This window comes from Martes martes (genome assembly GCF_963455335.1).
Source record: "Martes martes genome assembly, chromosome: 6".
NCBI lineage: Eukaryota > Metazoa > Chordata > Mammalia > Carnivora > Mustelidae > Martes > Martes martes.
The window spans coordinates 100,703,713-100,720,999 of record NC_137893.1 but is presented as its reverse complement, the minus strand read 5'-3'; the positions used below and the strand labels follow the sequence as shown (position 1 = coordinate 100,720,999).

The 17,287-nt window shown below is 36.0% G+C and overlaps 1 protein-coding gene across 1 annotated transcript in view; it reads left to right on the top strand.

The window, feature by feature from the left end:
• Window positions 1-16,846, top strand: part of BMP5 (bone morphogenetic protein 5) — a gene marked incomplete at its 5' end in the record, with an annotated part of 111,247 nt that extends 94,401 nt beyond the window's left edge. The window contains 4 exons of the mRNA XM_080807099.1: window positions 39-233; window positions 11,177-11,253; window positions 12,589-12,699; window positions 16,281-16,846. Coding sequence (XP_080663225.1) covers window positions 39-233; window positions 11,177-11,253; window positions 12,589-12,699; window positions 16,281-16,430 — 533 coding nt within the window. The 3' untranslated portion in view covers window positions 16,431-16,846. The remainder of the gene's footprint in view (window positions 1-38; window positions 234-11,176; window positions 11,254-12,588; window positions 12,700-16,280) is intronic.
• Window positions 16,847-17,287: the final 441 nt, after the last annotated feature.

Sequence of the window (17,287 nt, the reverse complement as noted above, 5' to 3'; positions counted from 1 at the left end):
CTTCCTCGTAAACCAAGTGCTTGCGCTTTCTGTTCCAGGACGCAGTATCAATGTGAAATCCGCGGGTCTTGTGGGAAGACATGGGCCTCAGTCCAAACAACCGTTCATGGTGGCCTTCTTCAAGGCAAGCGAAGTTCTCCTTCGATCCGTGAGAGCCGCTAACAAACGGAAAAATCAAAACCGCAATAAATCCAGCTCTCATCAGGACTCCTCCAGAATGTCCAGCGTTGGAGGTAAGATTAAGCCGGAGCAACGGTTATGCACAGAGAGTTATGGGGTCATATGTTGCAAATCAAGTAGCCACAGTAAATCTACCCTCTGGATATACCTTCGTTTGGTCTATTAAATCATCTGGCAATGTTTCGAACATCCTCAGAATGTTTCATCAGTGAATCACTCAGTAATTCATTTCAAAATAAGTATGACTTGCCTTTGTATGTTGAAAGATTCAGTTCAAATTAAAATCAAGCTGGCGGTAATAAAATTATGAAATGGCTACATCAACAAAGTCTAGTCAAAACTCAACTACACAACTCACTGAGCTGACTTCCCCGGGGCCTCTCAGACGTGGATGGGCAACCAGGTAACTCAACAAAAAAAGATTTCTTCAGTACTTGAGACGACACATGTGAAGCATGCAGTTTCCATTCTCTCTGACAATAAAAGCAGCAGAGATTATATGGAAATTGAGGTACTGTTTACATTTCCATTAATTATTTGGAAGACTATTATCTAGATAATCCGCTTTGTGTGTGTGTATATACATACACACCTATGTATAAAACCTAGTAACAAAATATTACAGATGCACAACGATCCCAACGTGCTTGCAATTTAATCCATCAATTGATAGAAAAGGAGATAAAAGTATAGTCGATCTGAATGAATCCAACTGCCAAAATCTGAAGTTACAGAATCATTTTATTTATACCAGTAAGTACCTTGTTTAGTCCAGGCTGCAGACAGACTTTCATAAGCTGTTCTTAGATGAAAATGATGGCTGTTTTATTCCAAGAAATTTTCTTTATCTCTAAAAAGTAAATCTGTTTGAAGGGGAAAATTTATCCTAGAACATCCCAACTTAGTACAATATGTTTGTTCATTTGAAAAATATGTGTTCTGCGTTAATGGCCACCATATGCAGTGTACTTGCCAGGCCCAATGGATGAGCTGGTGAACAAAACAGACATGATCCCTGCATATGGTATTCAAGCAAATTAGAATGCTTTACCCTTCCAAAAAGACATATTCAGACAGTATTTGCCATTATTCCTGAAATCTTCATCCCCCCCACCCTGCCCTGGCACTTGAAACTGATAAATCATACTGTATTTTTTTTTTATTACTCAAATATGTATGAGTATTAGGTAAGAATGATTATAAATAAAACTATATACATATCTATATGTGTATGTGTGTATATATATATATTTTGCATATATTTTGCATGCACCTGGGACTCTGAGCAAAAATACCAAATTGGAATTCATTGGAATCTTCCTAAAATATGGGCACCAGGGCAATCATGTTAGAAGTCTTTTTGATATATTTAGTAACAGAAATGAGGAAGATTTCTATATGAAATTACATTATACTGAATTACATGCTATATAGAGAGTAATATTGTAAAGTAGTTTTCCTGAACAAATAAGTTTAACTGTATTTTTCACGTGAAAGTAAAACATGATATTAGTGCCTTGTTACAAAGCTATTTTATAAAGATCTTCACAAGGTATTTAGCTTGGCAAAAATTATAATTGCTGAATATGAAAGATGGAGAAAAATAACTTTCTAAGACCTTTTCTTCCTTGTAAATACTAGCCTGTCAAAGTTGTATATTTTTCTTTTCATGTAGAATGGTTCTGAAATTGGTTGAAATGTTTTTAATTTGATGTAACAGACTGCATTAAGAAAAAGGTTTGTTAAACCATGAATAGAAGAGTGAATAATTTTTGAGGAAATTACAAAGGGAAAAGTGTAAGTCGCATACTTATTACTGGAGCACATAAGGACTGTGGCAGTGGCATTCCAGAGACTGAAATCATCCAAGTCCTTTTCCCTATTGGTGAACTCTATTTATCTTCTCTCTCTGACCACAAGCAACAAATGTACTTCTATAACTAGAGATGAATAAAACACATGGAACAGAAATCATGTAACTTTTCACCAGTTTCCTAACACCATTTAGAGTACAAAATTTATTCTACTATAGACCGATATTTTCTTTTTAAAAAGTTTGTCATTGGCAGCCATTTCTGTGAAATAGGTGGTAGATAGTTTTGGAGCATGATCATATTTTGGTACTAAGAAAGAAAGTAGCTGGTTTGTGTCTATGAGACGTAACCTTTCAATAGGTAGTAATCAAGCAGCTGGGAAAAAGTCTCCTAGGATTTGGCCTAACAGACAGGGGTTTAAGGAAAGGGAATGCTAATATAAACAAAAAATTTGATACTTAGGAAACTTGAAATGCCAGTGAAATTTTAAAATTATTCAAATATAAATAATAAATGCTGTAATAGTACCAAGCCTTTATAATAAAATACTATTTGAAGACTACAGGGCTAAGAGAGAAGCCAGTTGGGGGGGGGGGGGAAGTTGTATTAGGTGTTTGCATGATTACATTTTTTTCTGTATGTGCCAAATGTCGAAAGTCTCTGTTCAGGAGAATTAAAATCCAGGTCATTTTTGCTTTCTTTCCCCAATTTTTTCCCTATTTCAAAGAGTCTTACCTTCCAGCTTCTCAATGATCCTTTGTTCTTCTATACTCCTATGGAAAATCTTAGAACAATGTCTAGCACAAAATAGGAAATGGTTAAATAAATTAATATATCCGCTGAATGGAAAAAAATGAAATTCTTCTTTCAGATGAATATGCAGAGAAAGTGTCCCCAGATTTTCTGTAGAAACTGTCCCTCTTTGTTCCTCTTCAGATATTTGGCAAGGAGACTGAGCAAACATGTTGTGTGAGATATTGCTTCTTTCATGAGGAGGCAGCACAGTGGAGGTTTATTTGAATTTGGGTAGGGAGGAAAGGAAATGGAGGTGATAGCTAATTTTTTAGTTAACTTAAAAAGGCTTTAGGTACCTGGGTGATAAGATCTTAAAGAACCTACTGAGAGCAAGATACTCTTCTAAGGACTATATGAGTGCTGAAAAAAATAGAGTACTAAGAATTTGGAAGAATTAATAAGACAAATGGCAAGTCCTGGTTTGCTGTAGAATTGCTTGTAAAGATCGCTGACTGTGTGCTGAATATTAGGGACTGTTGAAGGGGAATCCAATCCTTAGTGGCCCTGCCTGACACCATGGTGATTTCTTAGGCCAAGTCTTTCCAAGAGTCATTGAAATGGAAACATTCTCTACTTACTCTCGACTCTGATAGGTAATATCTTTTGCCTAATATAGACAATGTAAACTCATGTCTCTTGGACAAACAGGTGTTAATCAAAATCAGAAAGAATAATTAATTATAACTACTTCTTTAGAATATTTTATATCATATAATTAATACATATTTTCATTATTTAAAGATAATAAAATCATCAATAAAACTAAAGTTCTCTTTTGAACACCTAAATCCTTTTGTGATAGGTTACTCGGATACACTTATATCCACATAGTACCTATACTCGCAAATCTTTATCTGTCTATCTATCTATCTTTTGGGGAATATATTTTATTATGTGTGTTTAATCACATGAGTGATATAGTGTATGTATTTTTAAGGACTATTTTTTTGACATACAGCGATTACAGGTAGGCAGAGAGGTAGGCAGAGAGAGAGAGAGAGGAAGGGAAGCAGGCTCCCTGCTGAGCAGAGAGCCCAATGCAGGGCTCGATCCCAGGACTCTGGGATCATGACCTGAGCCGAAGGCAGAGGCTTTAACCCACTGAGCCACCCAGGCGCCCCATTAAGGACCATTTTTTAAAGCAATTTTAGGTTCTCAACAAAATTGAGAGGAAAGTACAAAGATTTCCCATATACCCCTGTCTCACACTGCCTAGCCTCCCCCATTATCAACATTACTCATGAGAATGGTGCTTTCTTACTAAGGATGAATCACAAGGATGAATCTATAATTGTCCAAAGTGCATAGTTTACATTAGGGTTCACTCTTGGTGTTTACATTCTGTGGGTTTAGACAAATATTTAATGACATGTATCCATCATTGTGGTATCATACAGAGTACTTTCACTGCCCTCAAAACCCTCTTTCCTCTGGCTCTTCATCCCTCCCTCCCCTTAGCAACCACTGATCTTTTTATTATCCTCATAGTTTTGACTTACAGGAGTATAATAGAGTTGGTTTTATGGATTTTTTTTAAACAATATATCTCAAGCATCTTTCAAATTGAGTGATCTCATTCTTTTTAACCGTTGCAATATAGTCAACCGTGCTTGTATCAGAGTTTATTTGGTCACGCCACTCTTAAAAGACATTTTGGTTGTTTCCAAATTGGGGCTCTCAAGATGAAGGCTGAAGTGAAAATCTTACAAGGTGGCATGTGTGAGAATGTTTCTGATCCACTTGATTTCTATAATAATTAACACTAAAAACTGTTATTTGTGCCCTGAATCCCACAAAAGTTTTGGAAATCCCGCCTAAAACAGCAATTTTGGTGTCTATATTATCTATCTGTACATTTATTTACCTATCATCTATTTCATTTTGTCATTTAGTCCTAGGTCCACTACTTACTATTTGTATAATGTTGGACAATATGTCACCTTTCCCTGCCTCTGTTTCTTCATCTATAAAGTGAGAATATTAATAGTATTTGCTCCCTAGGATGAGATTACATGAGTTGTGAGGATTAAATGAATTAATATGTGTAAAGAACTAAGAACAGTAAGGTATGTTTATTTCATGTAGCCATTAACATTGTTATTTCTGAAGTGAGTTCATGTGGTTTGGTTTTTCAGAAATGGTACATAAAGAGTTTAGACTCTTACATCTGAGAAAAGTAGAACTTCTCTTCATAAAAAGTACCAGTACTCCTGGTCACTTAATTGGAATTTCTTGGTCTTTGGGACTTCAGAAGAAAGAAGGATGTTCGAAATTTTAACTGATTTGGCCAATCTACCTGAGCAATTTATTATATAATATAAAATAAATGTGTCAATAGACATTAATGCATTGTGTCTGTTGCCAAGTCTCTGTCTAGAGAGGAATCCTTAGAATTATCTGGGCATGATTTACTGTAAAAAAGATTTATTCAGTATTAAATAAGCACCCTTTGTGTGATATGCACAGTATTAACTATACACTGAGAAAAGACGGATAGCTGAGGATCTTGCTTCTTAAAAAATACTCCCACAGACAATAGGAAAGACATGAGCGTTAGTAATTATTAAAAGGTCAATTCTATTAGAGTAGGTATAGCGTACTGAATAATAGGAAAGATAGAGCACATAAGCAGCCCTGGTTATGGCTCCAAAGACTTCATGAGGAACTTATGGAAAATGTCGATAAAGAGATTTGGAGGGGTGGTTGAAGGCATTCCAGACTGATGTGCAGTTACAGAGCCATGTACCCATGTTCAATCGCTGGGCATGCGAGTTTTCTAGTATAAGAGGTGGGAGAAAAGCTAGAGAAGTATGGAGGGACCAAATTATAAAGACTGGGGTACGCAATAGGAAGGAACTATGGTGTCTTCATGTAGGCAATTGGAAAAAGGAGTGCCATAACCAGATATGCATTTTAAAAAGTTATATTTGACATCAGAGTGAAGGATGGGATGCCAAGAGGGGAAATTGAGAGCCCAAATAATGATTAGGAATCTAATACACTCTAAGCAGTGAAGATTATAAATTGGAGAAAGGGGAAATGGAAACCAAATCATGTGAGATGAGACCAGCAGAGGGTGAGAAGACAGGACTCTGGATTTGGAGAGTCAAGAATAAGTGGACGGTATTCGGAAAAGATATGGACGTGAGCTTAAATGAAGCAAAGGACTTGACAGTACCATAGAAAATAAAAGAAAAGAAAATCAGGAATGCAGACTCCCATGGAAGTTTAGTCCTTTAAGTATATGCAAGGAGAAAAAGCAATTCCATAAAAGAGACAAAGACTTATGGTCAGAGATGGAGGAGGGAGAGCAGGGGTGGACTGTTACCCTAGGACAAAGTTACTGGAAGAGGATTTTGAGGAAGTATGAGGTAACCAAGAGAACAAAGGGCTTCCAACAGGTTATCTAGACTAGAACTCAGTCAGTGAGTGGACTTTGTGGACCAGTTTAATGGTAGGACATGAGAGAGGATGAAAGAAAGTCAAGAAACTTACCAAATGTTCTTACTTGGGTCACTAGATGACAGGTGATCCTGTTAACAAAGTAGCAAACATCTAAATAGTGCAAGGTTTGTGGGCAAACCTTTTGTCAGTAAGCTCAAAGATGAGGATATTAGTTGGATCATCCTTGTAGGCACTTTGCTAACCAGAGTTAAGCAAACATACCAGATAGTTGTTATTTTGTGGTATCTGTTCTTCATCAGACATTTCTACACATAGACAAATACAATTATTCATATACACATCAATAAAAGTAATTCCTAGTGGGTTGTACATAAATTTCAAGCAAGGAATTCACTGGATATGGAAGATGGTGATTAAGATAGAATAGTAGTAGCATTTTTTTTTTTTAAGATTTTATTTATTTGTCAGAGAGAGAGAGCGAGAGCGAGCACAGGCAGACAGAGTGGCAGGCAGAGACAGAGAGAGAAGCAGGCTCCCCGCTGAGCAAGGAGCCCGATGTGGGACTCAATCCCAGGACGCTGGGATCATGACCTGAGCCGAAGGCAGCCGCCCAACCAACTGAGCCACCCAGGCGTCCCTAGTAGTAGCATTTTTAAGTCCCTCATCTTTGAAGGGATTGTTAGATGCTTGGGGTTTATCATGAACTTCTCTACCCCCAGGGCCATATCAAAATTTACATTATTAATAGTCTATGATAGCATTATCCCTGCTTCTTTACCACTTATACCTTCATCTATTTGTCATTTCCACTTTCTATAAATTAGCAAAAATCCCCATGCTTAGGTGCTGACTTCCTTTGTCTCCCTTTTCTGTTGGGAACTGATCATGAGAATGCTAACACCTCTTTTGTTTTTGAAACACAGTATCTCACCGTATTTGGTTTGTTTAAGCTTTTGACATGCCATTCTATTTTGAATTTTCTTTTCTTTTCTTTTCTAAATATATCTACATTTCATCCCTTAAAGAAGCCAATCTTAGATTTGAAAAACTAAAAAATGAAATCCATATTAGTATGTGGAGTTGTCTGGATTTAATTTTTTCCCCCCACTTCCTTGCTAAGCTAACCCATGTCTATTTACTTGGTTGTCTGTTTTTCAGAGACTGGTGGACAGACCTTTGAACTGTTATGTAGAATTCAGACTTTTTTTTTGGCCGGGGGGGGGGGGTGGCACTTTTAACCTCTATGTAGTTTTTTTTAAGCATCTTTTTTTCTACAACAAAATAACGTTTTAAAAGTTTAACTAAGAAAAGGATTAAATTTGTACTGTTTAGAGAAATTGATCATAAAGAAGTTTACATAAAGTATTTAACAAAACTTTCAGTATTTCGGCCCTGGTTTCCCCTAGTGTTACCATTAAAAGACAAAACAAAGAAATGCTGCATTTAGAACATGGGCATTTTGGTTGAGGAATGTCAGCATGGTTCTCTACTGTGCTTATAGCACCAGAACATTTTAGTAATTTCTGTTAGAATTCTTCATTTGTAGGCAGGTTAATCTATGATAGGTGGCATTATGTCCATTTCATGTTAATTTTTGAGGGGCTATCAATCACTATTTTTTAGAGGTACATAAATTTCATTTCCTTGCCCCTCCTCCTTTAGTTTATTCTGCCAACCATTTATAGTAAACCTAACTGCAGACGTTGCTGGTTTGGGTACCACATTTACTTCACTCATCCATTAATTTTTATTTCTAACAGAATAAGCATATGGTCCTCATGCTCTATGAAATCAGACTCTTGGAATCAGATTCTGTTATAAATTTCATTGCTCATTACCTTTATGTGATGTTACATTATATACATCACTTAGTACGAAAAGCTGCCTAGATGGAACAGATCTATTTTGACTTTTAAGTTGTACTTTATTTTTTTTATAAACATGGAATTCATATAACTATACACGTAGTTTATGGCTTTTCATATATATGTGTATGTGCTATTGGCTACAATGTCTTTATTCGTGTTCAGTGTTTTTAGTTAAGACAAGGATGAATGAATAAATATTCCCATTATTATCTAATGCAGGGGCTGGTGAAGCAAGGCCCTGTGGTCTATTTTTGTATGACCCAGTTACTGAGAATGGTTTTTACATTTTTAAACGTTTGAAAAGACTCAGAGGAAGGATAACATTTTGTTTCCCATAGAAATAATATGAAAATCAAATTTTAGCATCCAGAAGTAAAATTTTATTGGAATATAGCAATATCCATCCATTTACATAGTCTATGACTGCTTTCATGCTATAGCGGCAAAGTTGAGTCATTGCAAGGAAAGACTCCACAGACAATATTTACTATATTTAGAAAAAAAAAAAAAGTTTCCTGACCCCTGGTCTAATGCATAGCTGACTTCTTTTTCCCTCTAAATTTCAAAAAGTTTAATCAAATAATCAAACTAATACCAGCATCAATAATTTCTTTTCCCTAAAAGTGATATAGGGAACTTGTCCATTTCATGTTAATGTACTTAGTGTTACAATATGCTTGTCCATTGCCTGGGCAAAATTAACTCCTTGTGCTAGTCTGATCAGGGAAAAAGTTTGTCCAAAGAATAAGAGTGAGGCACTCCAAATAAATTCTCTTTCTCCATTTTCCATCATTAGCTACATATTTAATTTGTTTTAATGAAGCTAGTTGCAGAGCATAACTGTGGTATAGAAGTAAAAAAGTCTGAGTTCAAGATTAAATCATTATTTTGTTTTCAAGACAGAAATAATTACTTGAAGTAACTGTGAAAGGATGACAAGAGCCTCTAAGACAGGCTCCATGGATTTTTGATGTGCCTATGTTTTCATTAGAGGTTGAAGATAATTAAACTGGAAGGTGACATCTTAGGACACACTACTCTGCCTAGTAAACTACTACATGGGTTTGACGGAGATGACTGTCCGAGTGAATGTAGCAGTTGTTCCTAGAAGAAAAAAAATTAGTTGTCTTCTTTGAAAATAAGTTATTTTGCTGACTCCCTTACCCTATATTTTTCCTCTTTCCTATTTCGTATTGGAAATAATAAAGATGGGTTAGCTTTTAGAATGCTATTTGTATAAAGTGTGAACAAACACCAAAGAAGACAACAGAGATTTTCTATAAAGCTCTGTGTTTCTTTGGTATTACTTTAGTCCAGATGCAATATTGAGGCTCTCCATTAATCCTTAATTCTTTTTTTTTTTTAGAGTGAACAAGAGCACAAGCGGGTGGGGGAGAGGCAGAGAGAGAGCGGGGGAGAAGGAATTTTAAGTAGGCTACGCTTAGCACAGAGTCTGACGCAGGCCTTGATTTCATGACACTGGGATCACCACCTGAGCTGAAACCAGGAGTTGGGTGCTTAACCCAGTGTGCCTCCCAGGTGCTCCTATCCTTAATTCTTTTGCACAATTATAAAAGGTTATGGGTAATTCAGATTATATTCTAAAATATGTAAAGGAAATAATGTATTTCCTTCCCCTCAAGTCATTTGTGGAACACATTGGGGAATTCACTTATTAATTCCTCATATATTTATTGAGTACCTACCATGTGTCGGAGACTATTTCTGAAACTTAGGATGTATCAGTAGACCAAACAGAACCAAATAAGATTTTTGACTTCATAGTGCTGATACTCTAGAGGGAGGAAAAAGACAAGAAGCAATGCACATAATAAATGAGTAAAAGGCATAGCATATTAAAAAATAAGTGAAATGGAAAAAAATAAGAGCAAGGTAAGGGAGATCAAGAATGCCATGTTGGGAGTTGTGATCTTAAATAGGGTAGTTAGTGAAGTCTTCATTGACAAGACGGAGCTTAAGTGAAAAGCTGAAGAAGCTATAGATGTTAGCCATGTATATATATATATATATATATATATATAGAGAGAGAGAGAGAGAGAGAGAGAGATAGGCTCTAAGATGGGAGGAAGCTACCTGGGTAGAAAACAGCAAGGAGATGTCATGGCCAGAATGGAGTGAAGGAGAGGAAGAATAGTAGGAAATGAGTCAAAGAGGTAGTGGGGTCAAATCAGATAGGGCTTTGTAAACCACGGAGGATATTTCACTCTTAGTGAAGCAGGGAAACCCAGTGGGATTTCTTGCTGGGGAGTGATATAATTTGAGTTACTTGTTAGAAGGTCTACTTGATTGCGTTGTTGTAGATGCGCAAGGGCAGAAGAAAGGAGAATTAGCAATGAGGATATTGCGGTGATTCAGGAGAAAGATGATGGTGGTTTAGACCAGGACTAGTCATGGAGGTGGTAAGAATAGGTGGGTTTTAGACCTATTTGAAGGTAGAATGTGTAGGATTTCTTAATAGAATGGATGTGAGAATAAGAGAAAAAAAACAGCATATTTTGACGTTCTCTCTCTCTTTCTCTGTCTTTGCTGGGAAAGCTGTCATCAGTCAAAAATAGAAGAGTCTACATGTTGGACAGGTTTGGGGAGAAAAATTAAAAGTTCAACTTTGAGTATTCTGAGTTTAATATATTTATTAAAATAAAATCAACTCTGTAAGGTCCCAGTTGGTACTTTCCCAGTGTCTGCCTCATGGAAGATGTTAAAAAACATTGTATGAGTATTTAGTATGTATAAATATATTAAGTACCTCTATAGGATGAATTACTTAGTAAATGAGGATTCATTGAGCATCTAGTACTCAATGAATGGCAGGCATCAGATTTGTGCACCATAAAGCAGAGAGTCTAACCAAATTCTTGTTAGAACCTTGCAAAGTAAATGGTATTGACTCAACTTTACAGAAGAAGAAACTCAGGACAAGTGATTTGCCTACAGTTCACATGGTTAGCTAAGTGGCTCTATGCTTTAAGATTCAAACTCATATTTTACAACGTCAAAGACAGCTTCCATTTAATTTTATCAGTGATCTTGCAAAAGAAATAATAGAATACCTGTTAAGCTGCTGTTTGTTTAAAATCTGATTTTTATCTTCAGATTATAACACAAGTGAACAAAAACAAGCCTGTAAGAAGCATGAACTCTATGTGAGTTTCCGGGATCTGGGATGGCAGGTAAGAAATTAGGTGGTTCCTTTCTGTTTTATTATAAATCTGGAGTTAGTCGTAATCTTTGTTAGTAATCTTTCCAATACACTAACCAATTATTTTTGATGACTGTTCAGTACATGGCCTATCCACATCATTTTTATTTCCCCATTATCCTACCACCACTGAAACATTATTATCAGAGTTTACAGCAAAAAACAACTATGCTGAAGAACAAATGTAACCCAATGATATTTTAGAAGGTGGGAAAATGTGCTGTTGTTTAAATATCCCCAAGTTTTCATTCTAATACCAGTTTTTCGGATTAACTCGAACAATACCATTTGCCCCCCAGGTCTCAAACTCTAGGGCTAGGAAATAGAATCCTTGAATATAATGTCTGTCATAAAGTAGAGCCACAGGAAAAAAACAGAACGTTTTTTCCCCCTGAACCTAAGGGTTTTATTGCTGTCTTTTCCACATGTTTCATAAACACGGTGAGGAGGAGGATTTAATCAAAATAGTTTTTAATTTCCCTATGTATTGATAGTTTAAATTGAAGTATTTAGATTACATTATCCCATTACAATGGATTCACAGAATTGAATTTGGGCTATCTCATTGAAAAGTAATATTAAAATGTAAGCATTTTAAACTTTTATGATAAACCTTCAACACAATTCATTCAGTGAGTCTGCATTTGGACCAAGTTTTACTTCATGAGGAAAAAAAATCAGGGCAACCATTCCATATGCCAATTTTTTGGCTTCCCCCAAAATTTCATGTGCAGTTCTCAAGAATTTGCTCCAATTTGTTTCTTCTAAAGAGACTATAAAGTTAACACGTGAATGGAAAGAAAAACAGCAAAAGGAACAAATATTAAAGCTCTCAGAGGTTGTCAGGTTTCTAAAACCAGGAATGAGTTATTAAGGAGTAATGGGAATTATCTCAATTAAGTTTATTCTTCTTTTCCTTTCTGGTTCCCTTGAACTTTCCAGAGTTCATCATTTCCTGTTTAAACAATACTTACAATGCTACTTAATGATTATGGTTTTATTCATGAATACATGAATTAATGCATACTATGAATATCTTACATAGCAACCTCTTGGGAGAAATTACAGAGGGCAATTTCTTGTGAAAATACCTATACTTGTGTTGTAAACTTCAGCTTAAAAATAAATTAAATTAAGGGCTTAAGGGTAGCTATGTTGTTAGAATAACTACTGGGTGAAGAAGAGAAACCTAGCCAGACTAAATGTGGGTATTATTTCAGAATTACTTTATTTTTATTTTGATGATTTCTTTTATTCCTTTTCTTCTTTCCTTCTTTCTTTTTCTTTTTGTGTGTGTGCATTCTAGGACTGGATTATAGCACCAGAAGGATATGCTGCATTTTATTGTGATGGAGAATGTTCTTTTCCACTCAATGCCCACATGAATGCCACCAACCATGCCATAGTTCAGACTCTGGTATGCCTTTGTTTTTGTAGAATTGAAAGTGGTTTATGATGCAAGCATCATATAAATGTTATTTTAAAGGACAACATCCATTTATAGCTGTAAATGCATTATTTTTTCTTTAAAATTCCCTTGGCACTTTTTTTTTTTTTTTAGAGCCAAAGTAATAATTGTGGGTATAGTCAAGAAATTCAGACTGGTTTAAAGAATAGTCCTGATTCCAGAATGGAGAAGACTTCAGCTAGGAAAATTGGAGTAACCACATGAAGTGGTCACTCTGCACTGATTTCTTCGCTGTGCAATATGACTAACCACACAGGTTCCCAGGGGCTGTTTCTAACCTAGCAATTCATTAGTAACCATTGCAAAAACATTGAATAATAGCCTTACTGAATTTCATCTGAGGGCTTTTACTCTAATTATTAAAAAATGTTCCACCACAATACTTCGGTATTATGAAACTTCTTCAAGTAGACTATAAATAGAAGATTCATTTTTATTTCATGATCTTTATCATTTTTTAAATCATCTTTAAGGTGGAATTTCATCTTCATTTTTTCCTTTCTTCACCCTGGCATTCAGCAGTGATTTAATCTCTAATAACGTGGGCTTATTTTTGTGAAAGCAATAATGAAATGTTGATTTTGTGGTCCCTAAATGGTTGTACTGTATTTAACGAGCTCATGAAACCTCTTGGGAGCCTGACACACCTGCCTTATGGTGTGTGACTTACTGATCTGGCAGAGGGACAGTCTCTGAAAGACTAAGTGAGAGGCTCCTAAAAGCTGCAATAGATCATGTGATAAAATTCTGAATTAATATTTGGGTTAATAAGAACATTTTAACCATATGTCGTCAAGAGAGAAGGAAAAGGATACGTTGTTTTAGATTCAAGACTTAGTGACAGAAGTTGCTCTTTGGAGGATGCCAGTAGGAGAGCAGTAGCCACGAGGAAAAAATAATCTATCTTTGTGGGTGAGTCTTGTTTATGATCAACAAAAAAATGGAACTATTAGAATTTGTGAGTTGACTCTTAAGATTATTTTTTTCAGAATTTATTTAAAATTTAAAGCTGATGGAAAGACTATGCCAGTTTTCTTCTGAATAAGGAATGGTATATATAAATTGGCAGATTAAATCCTTGAATGACTTGATGTTTTCTGGTCTGGACGTCATAGGTATTGGAGAAGAGTTAGACACCAAAGAGGCATGTCTATGGCAACTAGAGCATGGGTATTGTCAAAAACTTTGGAAATAACCTTGGAGTAAAGAGAAACAGAGAGATAAAACAAATACATGTTTTGAAAGGCAGTCATTTATAAATATTTTTCTTTTTATTCTTGACCAATGAGATTGCCTACTTCTGTGCCATATGCAAAGTATGGAGGAAATTCCTAGGGAAATTTTAAGATTTGTTATGCTTTCACATTTGCTGTATCTACAAATAGAAGTGCTTCTTGATGCAGGATATCATTTCTGGGGGTTGGGAAAAAGAATCTCTGTGAACTGTAGCCGTCTATCCTTGCCTATGAGAATTCTATGATGACCCAAAATGCAATCACATAGAGAGAAATGCTGCTGTTTCAAGCCTTGAAAGAATGGCCATGATGCCTGTCTTTCTGTAGGGTCAAAGCAATAGCCACTGTTAGCTTATAGAGGAATGACACTTCGTTTCTCAGAAAATTCTTTGCCTCTTTGTGTTGTCTTCTTAATGACTCAGAAAGCAGACTTCTGCTTCATTGAATTTGATACATCCTAATGTATCAAAGGCAGCCTCAGGCTGAGCAATGCTTAATTATTGAAAAAACTCTGTCCAAATACTCTCCCTCTCATTTTTCTTTTTCTTATTTCTTATGAATATATAACCATGTATTGTCAGCTTTTAGGGCTATAGTCTAGAAGGCAGTGTCAAAAAACAAACATTTAAAAAAAAAATTGACATGGACTTGGAACAAGTCCCTGCTCTGCTTCACTGTCCTGGGACATGGGACATAAGTCATTGCAAAACTTGAAGCATACATGGGAAGTTTGATTTTTTTTTCCTGGCATTGTGCACTCTGTACGCTTGTTCTGTGAAGGACATGAAACAAGAAGACATGCTTGTTGCTAAAGGAAAGCATATTTATGACTAATATGTTTGAGAAACCAGTCAAGAACAATCCATTTTTTTTTTCAGAATGATTGCTTTGCAAAGCAGCCAAGACCATTGAAATAAGGGGTTATCAATCATGTATGTGTGGGTTATGGAAGATCAAGCTGATGAGGGACACAAGCCTGCATCTGAAATTTGTCGAAACTATCCAACTTTTAGTTTTGTGAGGTCCTAGGAAATTTCAAGTTCATGTCAGATCACCTCATTTTTCCTGCTGTTTCTGTCCACATGCAGGGCTCCTATATCATTTCAGCCAGGACATTGTGCAGCCAAAACTCTAAGAGGCTGTATTTGCTTTTTGTGGATCCCTTAAGACTCATCAGTGGGACTTTCCATAAACTCCTTTGGGGGAAGGGCCAGGGTAGCTGGGTGGGAAAGGGGGAACCATGTACTGGCTCCTTGCTCAATGAATGCAAATTATAGGCAGACTGTCAGTCTGATCAAAATGTGAACAAACTCTGTGCTTAAGCATTTCACTTTCAGTGTACAGCTACCTTTTGAGGCTCTTGGAGGAGAGGGATATTCAATTTGTAAACTATCTAGGCTCCTTGCTTCTGATTTAGCTGAACGTGCTTTTTGGCACTTGTCTAGGAGAGAAGGAAAGCAAAAGGGTATTAAACTCCAGCCAGTCTGGTAAAAATTTCTGTAGAGAAGAGTTGAAATCATTGCTTTAAAATAAGTTTTGGGTTATACCTGGAGTTTACTTTGCTGTGATTTTTATGTTTCCTTTACTGTGGAAAATTAAAAGTGGGTGTAACTTTTATGAGTTGTTGTTTAATTGTCCTTTAAAAAATAATTCTTAGATTCAAATCTTTCTACAGTCTAATCGTGTCCCTTCATGAATTCACATTTATAACTTCTGCATTTCTTATGAAGTAGATAGGAGTCATTCTAACCAAAAGCAACTCAGTGCTAGTTGCCATGTTCTTTCCCCCAGGAAAATTTCCACTGAATATTCCATAGAAGTTTTCCTTACTTGGTAGAGTATTTTTGAAGGCCCAACACACAATGAGAATGGGTGAGTTGAGTCTAGGTGTTCACGCCTAAAAATGCGTCCTTCCCTACCAGTCCCCAACCTCCACCCCAGCCACTGAACATAAATAGAAGAGTGATAGCTTAACAGTGTGTCCAATTGTGTGACAAAACAAGAATATTATTTGAGGGCGCCTGGGTGGCTCAGTGGGTTAAAGCCACTGCCTTCCACTCAGGTCATGATCTCAGAGTCCTGGGATCGAGTCCCGCATCGGGCTCTCTGCTCAGCAGGAAGCCTGCTTCCCCTTCTTTCTTTGCCTGCCTCTCTGCCTACTTGCGATCTCTTTCTCTGTCAAATAAATAAATAAGATCTTAAAAAAAAAAAAAACCAAGAATATTATTTGAAAGCTGTGGACAAAATGTCTATCTCGTTTCTTAAAAAAAAAACAAACATATTTTTCTTTCTCAGGTTCATCTGATGTTTCCTGACCATGTACCGAAGCCTTGCTGTGCTCCAACCAAATTAAATGCCATCTCTGTGCTGTACTTTGATGACAGCTCCAATGTCATCTTGAAAAAATACAGAAATATGGTAGTGCGTTCGTGTGGCTGCCACTGATATTAAATAATATTGGTAATAAGAAAAAGATCTGTATTAAGGTTTAGGACTATAATAAAAAGTATGCTTTCACACAAGAAGGGAATTTCATAAAATTACTCTGGCTCATTTCATCTCTATACCTATGTACAATATTGTGTATATAGTTACTTTTATTTATTTAAAGGTATATATTCTCCTTTGTGGATGCCTTAGCAATAAAATCTATTCTATAGGTCTATTACACAATAGATAGCCCAGTGTAACTTTCAATGGGATATGCTAAGTCCAATTCAGTTCCATGTCAACATTTTCCTAATGTGATTTTTATATAATTTTCTGAAATTAGAACTCCTTTGCATGTTAGTCACTGGTAAAGGACATTGAATGCGTTTGGCTATGTGGTACCTGTGAAAGTGGATAGGTTGTTTATTTAGAAATAAAACTAAAAAAAAAAAAAAAATAACAACCCAAACAAAAATGCTTGGATAAACACAATTTTTCTTTCAGAGTTTCTGCTACATTAGGTAAAGTGAAATGTTGAACTGGATTTGAATAAATAAACAGTAGGCAGAACATAGAAGCTGAGAGATTACACATAATTGTTATAACTTTGCTTTAACAGCATTGGTGTAGCTGGAGGTGTGCGTTCCTCCTTGGCTTGTGGACTGTAGATTTTGCAAAGTGCTCAAAGCTTCAGGAATTCTGTGGAGACAGGCTTGAGCCTGTGTCCATAACTTTCCAAGTTAACACTAAAATATTGTAGTACAACCTTCTTACCTCAAATAAATCATGTCTGCCTATTATCTAGAACACTACTGCTGCAGATTTTTTTTTCATATTTAAAAACAGTCCAAAATAAAGAAACATTTACATGC